The sequence below is a fragment of the Galeopterus variegatus genome, unplaced genomic scaffold (genome assembly GCF_000696425.1).
Source record: "Galeopterus variegatus unplaced genomic scaffold, G_variegatus-3.0.2 Scaffold274, whole genome shotgun sequence".
Taxonomy (NCBI): Eukaryota; Metazoa; Chordata; class Mammalia; order Dermoptera; family Cynocephalidae; genus Galeopterus; species Galeopterus variegatus.
Window position 1 is genome coordinate 312,792 of NW_007726385.1, and position 15,147 is coordinate 327,938.

At 42.0% G+C, this 15,147-nt stretch overlaps 1 protein-coding gene across 1 annotated transcript in view; it reads left to right on the top strand.

Annotated features, from left to right (window-relative positions):
• FAM227A (family with sequence similarity 227, member A) overlaps window positions 1-10,760 on the top strand; it is a 70,557-nt gene extending 59,797 nt beyond the window's left edge. The window contains exons 13-15 of the mRNA XM_008566902.1: window positions 1,175-1,327; window positions 7,529-7,632; window positions 10,732-10,760. Of these exons, the coding sequence (XP_008565124.1) occupies window positions 1,175-1,327; window positions 7,529-7,632; window positions 10,732-10,760 (286 nt within the window). The remainder of the gene's footprint in view (window positions 1-1,174; window positions 1,328-7,528; window positions 7,633-10,731) is intronic.
• Window positions 10,761-15,147: the final 4,387 nt, after the last annotated feature.

Sequence of the window (15,147 nt, forward strand, 5' to 3'; positions counted from 1 at the left end):
CGGTACGGGGGCAACACTGAGGGTTGCGATCCGTTGCCGGACACGGAAAAAGACAAAAGACAAAAAAAAAAAAAAATAGGGATAAGAATACCTGCCTCATCGGGTTGTCACGCAGATTATGGACACAATAGAGATAAAAGCTTAGAACAGTGCCTGGCAGATAACAAGTGCTGGAGGGTGCCCATCTGCATTTAGCTCCTCATCAGGAACAGCTTTCATAATGAACTAGGTGGGACTTTGCATCTCTTGCCCTATGTAACTTCACGTCCACAGACTTGTTTATGTCTGTAGGGGGAGAATGGTAACAACTCACATTTTATAGTGCTTTATTGTTTATAAAGTGCCTTCCCATACATCACCTCATTGCTCTGTAAAGACAGTGTAATGTGATGGAAGGAAACTGGGTTGGGGATACACAGCCCTAGATTTGAGTCCCAGCTTAGTGACTACTTGTCTTGAGATCTCAGGTGCACAGCTTAGCCTCCAAGCTCAGTATCTCTATCTGCTTATTCCTAAAATAAGGATTGTTATACCAAACTAATAGTGTTGTGATTAAATGGCATACAGGTGGTACTAAATAAGTATCATCACTATTAATGAGATCATCTACAGTAGGTGTTATTATTCCTATTCTATAGATAAAGAATGGAGACATAGAGGGTGACATATCTTGTCTGAGGTCCCCCAGCTTGTAGTGAGTGTAGCTGAGATTCTAACCAATCAAGAAGAGGGACGGAGGAAAGGTGGAGACGAGAGAGACTTTTTCAACATACAAACTTGAGATAGGGAATGAGACCTTGGCCCTGAAGGGAAAGGGAAGCTGGAACCCCTTCTGTTCACCACTGTGATGAGAGTAAGCATTTTAGATGGTAGTCTAAAAAAGTTATTTTCTAGCCCTCCCTTCCATGAGCAGGAGCAGAGAAAGGCTTTCTTACAAGTGGGCAACTGCCTGGCCACAGAGAGAACAGCCTCTTCCTTTCAAAGCAGGCCAGGGTCAAAGAGCAGAAGGGTCATTTCCTGCTCAGATTTCAGGTATCTTGTCCAGAAACATGGGGCATTTCCCTCTCTGCCATCCCATGTTCCTGCCACCCCATGCACTAGGCTCATGCCACTAATAATAAAAGGGTCAACACAGTCAGACAGTACCGGGGTTTTCCTTGACAACGAAAGCTACTGAGTCCACCCCGACGTATGCTGACATCATCAGCCTGACTCTGAGCAACATGAAGAAGCGAAAAGACCACCTCAGTCAGTTGTACCGGCTTCACCGGAGTGAATGGAATTATTTTGATAAGTACCTGAAGGAACTGCAAGACAACTTCTTCAGGTATTGAAGGGGCTTTAAGGGGGTGCCACTGTTTCAGCACCGGTCTATTGAGGCAAATCAAAATTCTTAGGGAGCAGGGCCAGCCCTGTAACTGTCTTACGCACGATCAACTTCTTGTGGTCAGAATGTAAATTCCTCAATAACAGAGATGCGATCTCTTTTATTAAGTTTTTTTTTTTTTCTAACTACAAAAACATTACATGCTTGATTAAAGCAAACAAAAAACCTGGAAAACTACATAAAAGCACCTGGAGATATACATTGCCAACATTTTTCTATAAATCTTTCCCGTCTGTTTTTTCTGGGTACATATATCTGTATCACTAAACAAAAGTAGTCAGATTGTCAGTCTATTTTTTAGATTTTTTTTCTACACTTAGCAGCATATTATGAACATTTTCTTGTGCCTTCTGCCTTTCTCAATATTTTTATTTTATTTAAAAATGTTTAGACCTTTCAGGAAAGTTGAAAGGATAGTACAGGGAACAACCATATACCATCACTGCTTTTACCAAATATTCACATTTTGCCACATTTGCTTTGTCTCTGTAATATATAGTCCAAATTCAAATTTCCCCATTTGTGCCCAAAGTGTCTTTTTTGGTTTTACTTACTGTTCTGGGATCCAATCAAGGATAAGAAATTATATTTTGTTGTTTTATCTCTTCGGTGTCTTTTAATCTGTAACAGTGCCCTGCCCCCACCCCATTTCTATACATTTTTTTTAATAACATGAACGTTTTGGAAAAGCTCAAGCCACATTCTGGATTTTCTGATATTTCCTTAGGATATCATTGAATTTGTTCCATTATATCCTGTATTTCCTGTACACTAGACATTAGGTCTATACTAGAGGCTTGGTTAGATTCAGGTTAAATCTTTTTGCCAGGAAGCCTTCATAGATGATGTTGTATGTTCATTTCGCATCCCATCAGGAGGCATATCGTGTCCGCTTCTTCTGGTCGTGAGTCTGAACACGTGGTGGTATCTGCTAAATCTCTGCATTGTAAGAGTACATGTTTCCCTTTCTAATTAGTCAGTAATAAGTGATGTGATTCTTTCAGACCATGTGAATGTGCCTTCCCAACAACCTTCACCCAGTGATGTTAGCATCCATTGATGGTCTTTGACTGAATCAATTATTACATCAATTGCAAAATGGTGATTTTTCTATTTCTTCCATTCCTTCTCTATTTATTAGCTGGCATTTTTCTGTAAAGAACAGCTCATCTTCTCTTTTTCCTCTTTGTCATTCTCATGTCTTCCCTGCAAGCCCCCACAAATCTTTCAGGTGGCCACCCTGGCTGCAAGGGAAGCTTGGGAAGTATCTGGCAAAGGGTAGTGAGATTTCCATAAGTGGACTAGACCTTCCATAGAACTGGGCATTTCGTTGTCCAAAACAAAATGGGATTCAGTTTGCAAGGGAGAAAGGGGGAATTGCTATTGGCTAAACAGCTATCTGTGTCTGCCACGATAAGAGAGACAGAAAAATATGAACACATAGGTAAATACTTTGTTATGCAATGTGATACAATTGAGTTATTCCTAAAATGTTATGGGACACAGACAAATGACACACACACTCACAAAACCCTGTTAAACACCACCACCATAGGAATGCAGTTCAGCCTGAGCGTTCATCAAAAGATGATTGGTTAAATAAACTATTCATGCATCCATATTCTGCAGCCAAGAAAAACGTCCATCTATTTTTATTTTATGAGGAAAGATGCCCACAACATATTATTGAACCAAAACTCATGTTACAAAATAGTGTGTGTAAATAGGTGCAGTTATTTACTTATCCTCATTTTACAGATGTAGAAGCTGAGGTTGAGGACAGAACCTTGGAGGGCAGCTTATATGTGGGAGGGAACGGAATATGGGGCAGGGGGAGAAGGGAAGGAAGGGTGTGCCCATATATGAAGGCACACCAATCGTGATGCCAAGGGAAGAAAGAACACCAGGGGCACAAGCAGCAGCAGTGTGGTGGCCAGACTCTGAGCTGTGGGGCGGAGACAGGTGTGGGAACTTGATAGACAGCAGTCTCTACAGGGCTGAAGGCAGAGGCCAGAGCCTGACACATTAAGGGACAGGTGTGAGTAGTCCCCATGGGTAGGTGGAATTACTAAGAAACAGATGGCATAAAATTCTGCATTAGAAAGGCAAGATTGAATGGAGAGTAACAGGGCTATTTAAACATAAGGTGGTGTTTCAAGCAATGTATATTTTTCTAATGTGAATACTGACACAAACGAACCTTTTATTTAAAAAAAATAGTCTTTCTAAAATAAATAAATAAATAAATAAAAATAAACATAAGGTGGAAGACCCAAGCCTGTGTGAAGGGGGAGAGATTGGAGATGTAGGTGAGGGAAGAGATGGTCGGAGGGGAGGAAGGGAGAAGACACAGGGACCTCTCTTGAGGGCTTTTTGCTTCTGCCTCTGTTACTATAGTTCATTACGCTTTGTTTCTTCTCTAGTTCACTGACCTGACAAATACTTTCAGCACCTTCTGTGCACCAGGCATTATGTTTTGTTTACATGTCTGTCTCTCCCAATGGTTGTAATGATCCTTGATGGTGGGCAGAGGCTAGGGTTAGAATATAGGTCTTTTTACTTACTGGCTCTATCACCTTGGACCAATCACACAGATCACTGAGCTTCAGTTCTTTTGTTGGTAAATGAATATAGTATTTCCTACTTTGTACAGTTGTATTGATCAAATAAAATAAGGCATCTGAAGCCTTTACATAGGACCAGGTCCATAGATAGTATATAATTGTGTCAGTTAGAATTAGGTTTGGTCTAGAGTGACAAAAAACCAAAATAAGGGCCGGCCCGGTGGCGCACTGGATGGTGCGCCGCTTGGGAAGCGCGGCGGCGCTCCCGTCCGAGGGTTCGGATCCCACATACAGACCGGCTCCCGCTCACTGGCTGGTTGTTTCTACCTTTTGGCTATTGTGAACAATGCTACTATAAACATGGATGTACAGATACCTATTCAAGTCCCTGTTTTCAGTTTTTTGGGGTATATACCCAGAAGTGGAATTGCTGGATCATATGGTAGGTAATTGTACGTTTAATTTGTTGAGGAATTGCACTCCCCTCGTAGCCCACAGAGTAAACTTCCTAGAAGGCAAATCTGGCCTTGTCACTCCCAGCTTAAAATTCTTTAATGTTTCCCTAATTGACTTTAGGGTGAAATTCAGACTCCTCAATATAGAAGATCCTTTGCAGACAATTACACTTCTACTCCAAGACCTCCCACCCCAAGTACCTCACTCCTTTCTCCGAGGTTCCAAAGCACCTCATATATATAGTACTTCTATTAGCTCTGCCCCCACTCTATTGTTAATGGTTTATATTTCTATCTCCTTTACTAGGCTGTAAGCTATTTGACAACAAGATCCATATTTGTATTCCTCTTTGTATCCCCAGCACCCTTCCACAGTGTCTAAGACATACAAGAAACTCAACACATGTTTACTAAATGAATTAAAGCCAGTTCAGCCATCCAAAGATAAAAATATTGCCATGTTAAAAATAAGCAAAGTAACAGAAAACATAGAATACAGGTTAAACATACACATGAGTGTACTTCAAAAAATTCATGGAAAAACAGAAAAGATAATACAAATGTTTCCATGAACTTTTTGAAGACCCCTCGTGTGTGTGTGTGTGTGTGTGTGTGTGTGTGTGTGTGTGTAAATTGAGAAAGCCTCTTTTCTTTACTTGTAACATGTAGCTATTCACGTGTTAGTTTCCATTTTTAGTTGTAAGCTCCTTACAGTGCCATCTGGGAACCTGCTAAGCACAATGAAGGAAAACAGGCCTAATTGGGGAAATCTGAACACTGGGTATTAGATGATATTAAAGAATTCCTTTTATTGGTGTTTCTTTTTTAGGTATTATGATTGTTTTGTAGTAATTTTTTTTTAAGTCATGTCCTAAAGAGAGAGATAAGAGTATATGGATACGACAATATGGTGTGTAGAATTTGCTTTAAAATAACCCATTTGGGGTTGGGGGAGGGAGGGAAAGAGCATAATAGATAAATCAAGATTGACCTTATGTTGATAACTGTTAAAGCTAGATAGTGCGTAAATGATGTTAATTATTCTACATTATTTTTATGTATGTTTAAAATTTTAAATAATAGAAAGTTTTTTTTTTTCAGATAGTGGCCCATGGGCTGGCCGGTTAGCTCAGCTGGTTAGATAATCCCAAGGTCACATGTACAGATCCTTATAACCTTATAACCCCAAAGTCACGGGTTCAGATCCCCATACCAGCCAGTTGCCCCCGAAAATTAGTAAATAGGTTCTCAAATAGTAGCCATAACAAGAACAAAAGGTTATGAACATCCGTGTGAAATATTACTCATAGGTGGGCTAGGACTCTGGGGACATAAGTTTCCACTTGTTTCCCTAATAGAGTATGTTGGTTGGGAGCATTGGCTTTGACGTTGGACAGACTGCAGCTCCAGTTACAGCTCTGTCTTGCTTTCTGTGTGAATTAGGCTCATCATTTAGTCCATGCAGGGCTTGGATACCTTGTCTGTAAAACAGGACAATATTAGTATCTGCCTTGCAGTGTAGTTGTGTGGGTTAAAAGAGATGTCTAGCTCAGCGCCTGGCTCAGAGGAAGTGTTCAGTAAATGCCGTCTGGTAGAGATAATACATGGGACCCTCATCCCATGAAAACTGCAGGGGACATGGCAGCACAAGGAGTTGTAGCTGGAAGGCTTGCAGCTGGGGAGGCCTGGAGCAAACCCCACCCCTTAGAGAAGTCAATCCAGCCGCTCTTCTGCAGGGGCCCCTGCTCTAGGTGCAAGAAGAGCCTGGTTTGCTCATGCACACAAGCTACACCAAGCAGGGTCAATTGCTGCTAAGCTCTTAGTTTTCTTGTGCATCCGGAGCCCTGACCTTCAAACACATCCGGGGCAGAGCACCCAGTATTCAAAATGCTCTTTGCAAAAAAAAAAAAATTTAATAAAATAAGTAAGAAGAGAATCTAAATGTTCTTTACAGAACTCCATGAAATGTTTCAACACATAATTCTATCATAAAAACTAGACTCTCTTACTAGTGGAAAATGTGAGTCTAGGATGTGTGTAGGTTTCAACGTCTCAAGAAATGATCATATAGAAAATATCATCAAGAATTACCTCCAAGTTGTTCTGTTAGAAAATGTGATCATATCTAGGATAAATGCAATTTTCTGTTTGTTATTTGTCTCCCCATTGCAAGCAGAAAGAGGTTCCAAAGGGTTAAGAAAATGTTAGGTAAGAAGATCCTAAAAGTGAGAATGTTTTGTCAACATAATTTTTTCTTTTGACTTGGGAGAGGACCCCTATTGTTGGAATAACCACTGGTTTAGGCCAATTTCAATGCTAACTTTTAAATACCAGTCTTTTTACATCTATCCTACCGTGGCAGAGTATATGACAGCCTCTTAATTCATTTAAATACATATTGATTGCTATTTTGTCTACCTTGAATACCCATAACCTGCTTCTCCACTGAGTAAATATCTACTCACATTTCAAACACCAAATGATATACTGCCCAATTCAGCATTCCCAGAGCTATATGAATATGTTCTACTGAAAAGCTTCTCCTATAATAACAGCAACAGCCTACATTTATTGAGCTTTTTCTGTGAACCAGGCGCTGTGTTAAGTGCTGGACCTGTGGTAACTCAGTCCTCACCACAACACTAGGTTCTATCATCACCATGTTGAGATGAATACCCTGACACTGAGAGGTTAAGTAATTTGTCAAGGTCACACAGCAAGTGGCAGAATCCCACCTCGAATTCAGATTTCCTTCAAAGTTCATACATACTTCAGCTTTCCCTCAAATTGTGGATTTCCTCACCCATCTCCCTGATGTGAGTTTATGTTCCAGGGACCACTTCTTTCTCGCCTTTCCTTCAAAGTTCATACATACTTCAGCTTTCCCTCAAATCGTGGATTTCCTCACCCATCTCCCTGATGTGAGTTTATGTTCCAGGGACCACTTCTTTCTCGCCATGTCCCCAGGGACTGAGTCACTGCTGTGTGGTCACTGTTGCTCGTGACAGACTAATGAACAAACTTGTAAATATTTGCCTACTTGAACATATGAAGATAGGAGTGAAAAGATCACACTGACTCTTTAGTCTTTTTCCATATGTGTCTTTGTGGTTTCTCCCCAGGGAGGTGAAAAATATTGATCAAAAAATGGCAGATAAAAAAAAGTCAAGCCACACGTTCATCCCACCTTCAACCTGCAATGAAGAATTCCTTGACAAGAGACCTAGGGGAAACTGCTGCAGGGAGACTGCATTTCTCTTAAGGTTTTTTTGAACAAAAACCACGGAAAAGCAGAGGTGTGAACAGTGTAAGAATTCTTAAAACATAGGCAAGAGCACATAAAACTCACAAGAGCACATTCATTCACTTTTATGTATTATTCACTCAACTCTTATTTTTATTATTATTGGTGGTAGTAAGAGCTACCAGTGATTTTGTACTTCCTCTGTGCTAAGCACTGGGCTACGTACTTTATGAGCTGAGCTGTACGAGTCAGAGTTCTATGGTTGCAAATGCCAGGAAGCCAGCCAAACTTGCTTAAGCTGAAAGAGAATCTAGCGGCTTAAGTAACCGGGAAGACCATGATAGGCTGGCTGCGGGCATGTTGGACCTAAGGTCTCCATGATATTTTCAGGCTCTCTCTCTCTCTCTCCACCCCCACCCACCTCCTTCCCTGTGTGTGCTGTCTTCTTCTTCAAACTGCCCTCAGTGCCCTGAGAGCCATGGACAGCCTCAGGCCTATGTCCTTATAGTGCATGACCCAAAAAGAAGAGAGACAGCCTCTCTCAGCCTCCATCAGCCAAGCTTCATGGCAGGCTCTGATGGCTCCACTGGGGCTGTTGCCACGCCACCCTGCCTGGACCAACACTATCTTGAGGAGGAAGCAGTGCGATGATTAGCCAGGCCTGTGTGTCCCTTGGGCCAGAGAGCGCAAGGCACAGTCGATGACATGGGTGGAATGGGTGAGATGCCATCAGAAAAAGACAACGTGCCCACTTAATTTTGTTTATAGATCATCAAAAACGCTATTAGATATCATCACCCCCATTTTACTGAATAGAAAACTGAGAAGCCAAGCGAACACTCACCGAAGACCTGCTCTGCCAGGCACTAAGGATTCAAAGAGATAAATAAGTTAAAGTCCTTGTCCTCAAGGGCTCATGGTCCAGAAGGAGGAAAAAGATATGTAAATAGATAGTATGCAACAAAGTTGTATCAGTCCTGAGAGAGGACTTCAAAAGGGAACAGAGTAGCATGGGGTCAGTTCTTTTTGTTTGCTTGTGACGGGGGAGAGGAAGCATGGGCTGGCATTCCAGGCAGGTGCCGCTCAAGCCAACTGGAAGAGCTAGAAGTGACTGGCTGCCACTGGGTCTGGCTGAGTGTGGGAGTTGAGGAGCGACTGGAGGGGCAGCAGGGGCTTCACATGCCACACGTCTAGGAGTCCCACTCTCCTGCAGCCCGTGGGCAGCCATCCAGCAGCTTTAATAGGAGGGACAGTTAGATCAGCACTTTATTTCTGTCAAATAAATACATGCACATGGTTTCTAAAAATCGAATAATAGTATTTGGCTTCTGATGACAAATAGCAGTCCCTGCCCCATCCTTCCCCACAACCAGTCCTATTCTACAGAAGTTAAAATTTTCAATTCTTTTAGCTGCTTTTTTGGAATTTCTAAATAACATGCTTACATATGTATTTCTTGATTTTTTTTCTTTTTAGACATTATCTGTTCATAATATTTTTTCCAGATTGCTAAGAGCTATGAAAAACTAAGCAACATTATTTTCCATATTCTCAAATGTATCATATGTTCTATTAACTTCTTCCTGTTTTTTCGATCATGGAGTTCTCCTCACACCCTCGACCTCCTCACATCTGGACTGGGGTGCCATAGGCTGGCTCACAGCTGTTATCTTGGGACTTCCTTCACCATCACTCCAGGACTTCCCTTTGTTAACTTTACTTTGTTCATATCCTTGTTTCCCAGGTCACATGTCTTTCTCTTTCTTGTTTTACTCCCTCACTTTCCCGGAGCACATCTTCTAGTAGCTCCCAAAGAATAGGTATATGGGAAACGTTTTGAGTTTTTGCATGTCCATAATGTCTTTGTTCTTGATTAATAATTGACAAATGTTTTGCTGGGAATAAAATTCTAAATTAAAATTCAATTTGCCACAGAATTTTGAAAAATTTTTTCTGCCTCCTACTTCTGCTGTTGAGAAGTCTGATGCTCCCTTTTTGAGAAGCCTCCCTGGAAATACCATATAACATTGCCACGTCATTTCAAGGGCCAGATGTTAGTCATGTGGTGATGTTGGTTGCAAAGGAGGCTGGGAAATGTAGTTTTTTGTTTGTTTGTTTTTAATCTGGGCACATTACCCTCTCAAACAAAAGCTGGTTTCATTGCTAAGGTTTTTCCTAATGGGGAGAGTGGATGATGTGTTGTTAACTAACTGTCTCTATCAGATAGATGGTGTTATACTCTCCACCTTAGAGATGAAGAAACCAAAGCTGGGCTGGCTGGTTAGCTCAGTTGGTTAGCGCATGGTGCTGATAACACCGAGATCCTGGGTTTGATGCCTGTACTGGCCAGCCACCAAAAAAAAGAAAAAAGAGAAAGAAACTAAAGCTTAACAGGATTGAAAATTTTGCCCAAGGAAATCTTCCAATTTAAATTTTCCTTTGAATTGAGAAAAGACCACAATTTTTTTTGTTACAACACTTTAGCTTGAGTCATGGAATTTTATAGGATTATTGGTGGATCATTAATAATAGCCTTTCTAACATCCATCTTAGATTCTTGGAAATATTTTTTAAAAACACCTCAGTCTAATTCTCCAGTATTATTGTTGTTCCCTCAGACTTGACTATCCTTTAACTACGTCCTTATCTAGTTAATCCCCACCTGACCCTTAAAACTGAGCTCAGGCACCACCTTGCCCAGGAAGTCTTCCCTGACTGTCCTACTCAGGGCACCCATTACGTGTCCTGTGCTTTCTCGATTACATTCCACAGAACATATCCTACTCTAGCCATAGATTTGATTGTCCATCTCCCTAGATTGTATGTTTGGACTGGAGGTCAGGAACCTTGTCCTAGATGACATTTTTTCGCAGAGTCTAGTCCAGTGCCCAGCACCCAACAGATGCTCAGTCAATGCTTGGAAGGTGAATGAGGGGTCGTTGTGCTGTGTTCAGCACTCTGCTTCAGTTATTTACTTTTGCCAACGTAACTGACTGGTCTGTGAACTTTTTCTCTCAAGATTCCAGTGAAACCTTTGTAGGGATTGCATAAAATTTCTGCTAATTTTTTTGTTTCCCCCACAGGAAGGAAAAGGAGGGGAAAAGAGATGAGAAACAGAAGATGAACAATTCGTCCCTCTCACTTCCAAACCTGAGGAACACTATTCCCTGAAACTAGGAGGCCTCTGCGGAGTCTCTGATATTTCTGCTCCCAGCTGGGGTGAAACAACAGGAGGAAAGAAAATTGTGGCCAAAGATTGAGATGTAGAAATCACTGTTCCTGGGGTCAGGGAAAGAGTCCATTGTAGTTTTCCCGAGGCTGAGTAAAAAGCAGGAATGAGGAGTCTCGTGCTTGCATCACTATATTTATTCATGCATTTACTCTTTTATTCATTATTCTATTTATTTATTTATTTTTCCCCCCTTTTTGTCTTTTTTTGTGACCGGCAACGGATCACAACCCTCAGTGTCGCGCCCACACTGGACCGGGACTGGCAACGGGATCGCAACCCTCGGCATTGCGCCCGCACCTTGCTCAGCCAGTGAGCAGGAACCGGTCTGTATGTGGGATCCGAACCCTCAGCGGGAGCGCCGCCACACTCCCAAGCGGCGCACTGTAGCAATGCGCCACCGGGCTGGCCCCTCATTATTCTATTTAAAATATTATAAACAAGGGCTGGCCCGTGGCTCACTTGGGAGAGCATGGTGCTGACAACACCAAGTCAAGGGTTAAGATCCCCTTACCAGTCATCTTTTAAAAATACATAAAAACATATATTATAAATAACAATACTACATTATAATATGATACTGATGGCTCCGAGCGGTGCACTGTAGCAGTGCGCCACCGGGCTGGCCCCTCATTATTCTATTTAAAATATTATAAACAAGGGCTGGCCCGTGGCTCACTTGGGAGAGCATGGTGCTGACAACACCAAGTCAAGGGTTAAGATCCCCTTACCAGTCATCTTTTAAAAATACATAAAAACATATATTATAAATAACAATACTACATTATAATATGATACTGATGGCTCCATTTATCAACTGTTTACTCTGGGCTGAGTGTTAAGCTGAGCACATTACAAACAAGACCTCATATGACAGCTAAACTTTCATACCAGCCATATTAGGTAGGGATTACCCACTGCAGTTTACACAGCAGCAAGCTCAAGTTTCGAGAGGTTTCAAAAGTCCCCTGCAGCAGACACTGGGTAAGTAGGAATGGATAAGACACAGTCCCTGTTCTCAGGGGGCTGGTAGAGGGAAGGCAGATGTATCAACAGATAAATGCCCTAAGTCCAGGAGGTGCTGTTGGGCAAAGGGGAAGAAAGAAGGCAGAGGGCTGGAGCCATGCAGAAACATTTACAGAAGTGCTGTCCCTGGACCTGTGTTTAGAAAAAATGAGAGGGTGTTTACCAGGCAGAAGGCGGGGATGAGAAAAGGGGCTGGCATGCCTGGTGGGCAGAGCAGCAAGGAGGGAGTGGGACAAAAGCTCAGAAGCAGGAGAACCATTGTAGGTGCTCGGGAGCGACAGAGTTGAATAACACTTGTGTGCAATATGTGATACTCAAATCAAGATAATTAGTATATTCAGCATATACAATGTATCCTACTCTTTTAATAGTGTTATAATAGGGATTAATTTTCAACATGAGGAAACATTCAAACCATAGCAGGAAGTGATCTTTGTCCTATGCTAAGCATATTCTATAGGTTATCCCATTAAATTCTTAGAACAGTCCCACAAGGTAAGTTTTATTTTCTGTTTCTCAAAGGAAGCAACTGAGGCTCACTTGAGTTAGGCTCCAGGCTCCTCACGTGTCTCTTTCACAGCATCCAGAGAGGTCATTCAGAAATCCATGTCTAATCACACTACCCCTTTACTTAAAACTGACACTTTATCCTCATTCCCCTCAATACCCTAAGGATAAAATTCACACTCTTCACGAGATAGCCCCTGCTCACCTCTCCTTTCTCGTCTCTGTCCACCTTCCTCTCCCAACCACCACTCAAGCCACCGTGAACCCCCTGTAGATGCCCTAAGGGGCTACTCTCCCCTGCCTCCAGGCCTTGCTGGGCACAAGCTTGCTCCTTGCAGGAAATGCCATTCCCCCTCCCACCCTGGCCTCCTTCCCCTGGCCAGCTCCAACTTCGTCAGAGCCAGTACAGATGATGTCTCCTCCTCCAGGAAGCTCTCCCTGACACACACACACAACAAGATCAGAGTTAAATGCTTCTTCTCTAAGCTCTCAGACCTTTTATAACATGAAAACTTGCTGAGCCAAAGCAAGGAACTGCACTGGAACATTCTAGGCTGGAAGGTTTGGGGTAGACCCATTTTGGGGAGAGCAGTCAAGCAGTTGTTCCACAGGGTGACACTCTAGGGTGGAGGAAGAGGCTAGCTTCAAGTGCAGATGAACTGAAGGGTGAGGGGCCAAATGCTGACATCCTCAGAGCATTTTTCTGAGCACAGAGCCTTGATTCTTCATCTGTCAGGGACAGGGCAGCCAGACATCAGAGTACTCTTTACAAAAGCCCATAAAAACATTACCATTTTAAATTCTGGCACCCAAATAAAGGATTATTTTCTAACATAAAATATGAATTTTTAGTGTATCTGCAGAGTGTGTATCTTAAAATCAAGTGATACATAAAATGTTAAGAAAACAGAACTGATTGTTTTCTTCTTTCACTTATTTGGTTTGATTGCCTTGAGCAGTGGCATGCAACAGTTTCTCACAGCTAAAACTTATTGAATGTTGATTTTGTCTAGGTCCTTACTGTGTTCTAAGCATGACACATGTATTCTCTAATCCTCACGGCTCTCCTGTGAGACATGTGATGTTATCCTCGTTTTACAACTGACGGTCACAGGGGTTTAGTGACTGTTGCCCAGAGTCACATCTGGTAAGCGGTGGCCAGAATTTGAAACCAGCAGTTAGATGCCAGGGCCTGAATTACAGTCATACTCATTCTTAAAAGAAGGCTTAAGAAGTAAACTTAATATGAAGAAAGTTCTATCAATTCATCTTTTCCTTGATTAGGAAACAACCACCGATACTGTATTATAGCAGCATGGCTTGCACCCCGTTGGTTTAGGCTGTGGAGTCTCCCAAGTTAAGAGGAATGTATAAATGCTATTCTTTTTGACATCCATTTTAGAGTGGTAAGGAAGGAGACCAACCAACTGAGCTCATTTTTACAAGTGTTCATTACTCTTTTCTCCTCTTTGAACATACTTTAGCCACTTTTTCATCTGGCTAACTCCTATCTGACCCTTATAGCCCAACTCAAGCATCACTGCCTCCAGGAAGTCTCCCCAGACTTCCCTATTCATTGCCTATTTTGTATTCTATGTTTTCCTGAACATGCTCTACTGAATATATTTGACTGTAGTCATGACATTGTCTGTCTCACTCTCTGTACTGTAAGTCGCCCAAGTTCAGGGACCTTGTCTCATTCAGCATTGAATCTCCAATACCTACTTCTGCAGCTGATACATAGTAGGTATTCATCTAATTCTTGGTGAAGGGCAGCTGGCTGGTTAGCTCAGTTGGTTAGAGAACAGCTTTGTAATGCCAAGGGCAAGGGTTCGAATCCCCTTGCTGGCCAGTTGTTAAAAAGCAATAACAGCAACAATAATAGTAATTCTTGGTGAAGGAATTACCGACTAGCTAATATATGCTTGACGTTCTACTTTAGTTAATTGCTTATAGAAAAAGTAAGATTACATTTTTAAACTTTGCCTCTCCGTACTTGTGGAGTTAGGAATAAATCCTCCTTAAAAGATCACACTGTTCTGTTTTTATTTTGTTTACTTATTTAAGGCTAGTCAAGTGAAGCAGTAGGAGTGGAGAAGAAACAAAGAAATCTGTAACTGGGGGCCGGCCCGGTGGCGCTAGTGCGCCGCTTGGGAAGCGCGGAGGCGCTCCCGCCGAGGGTTCGGATCCCATGTACAGACCAGTTCCCGCTCACTGGCTGAGCGAGGGGGGCAACACCAAGGGTTGCGATCCCGTTGCCGGTCCCGGTCCGGTACGGGGGCGACACTGAGGGTTGCGTTCCATTGCCGGACACGGAAAAAGACAAAAAAAAAAAAAAAAAAAAAGAAATCTGTAACTGGTTGTGATCAATTATTTGCAAATGCCACTGCACTGGTAGCACCTGTTTTTATTTTAAAGTAATACATATTCATTCTTTAAGAGTTGAATAGAGAGGCAGCTCTGGAGTCAGACCACCTAGGTTTTCATCCCAGCTCCAACACAACCTACTAGCTGTGTGATCTTGAGCAATCACTTAACATCTCTGTCTCATTTCTTTTTTTGTAAAGTGGGGATGATAACAGTATGTATAGCTAAGGTTGTTATGAGGATTAAATTGGTTGAATATTTGTAAAGCATTTAGAACAGTGCCTGATGCAAAGCAAGTATATAGAAGTGTTTATTAAGTTAACAGTTCTATAAATCTTGTTACAAAAAATTGCGCTCCTCTGGACGCT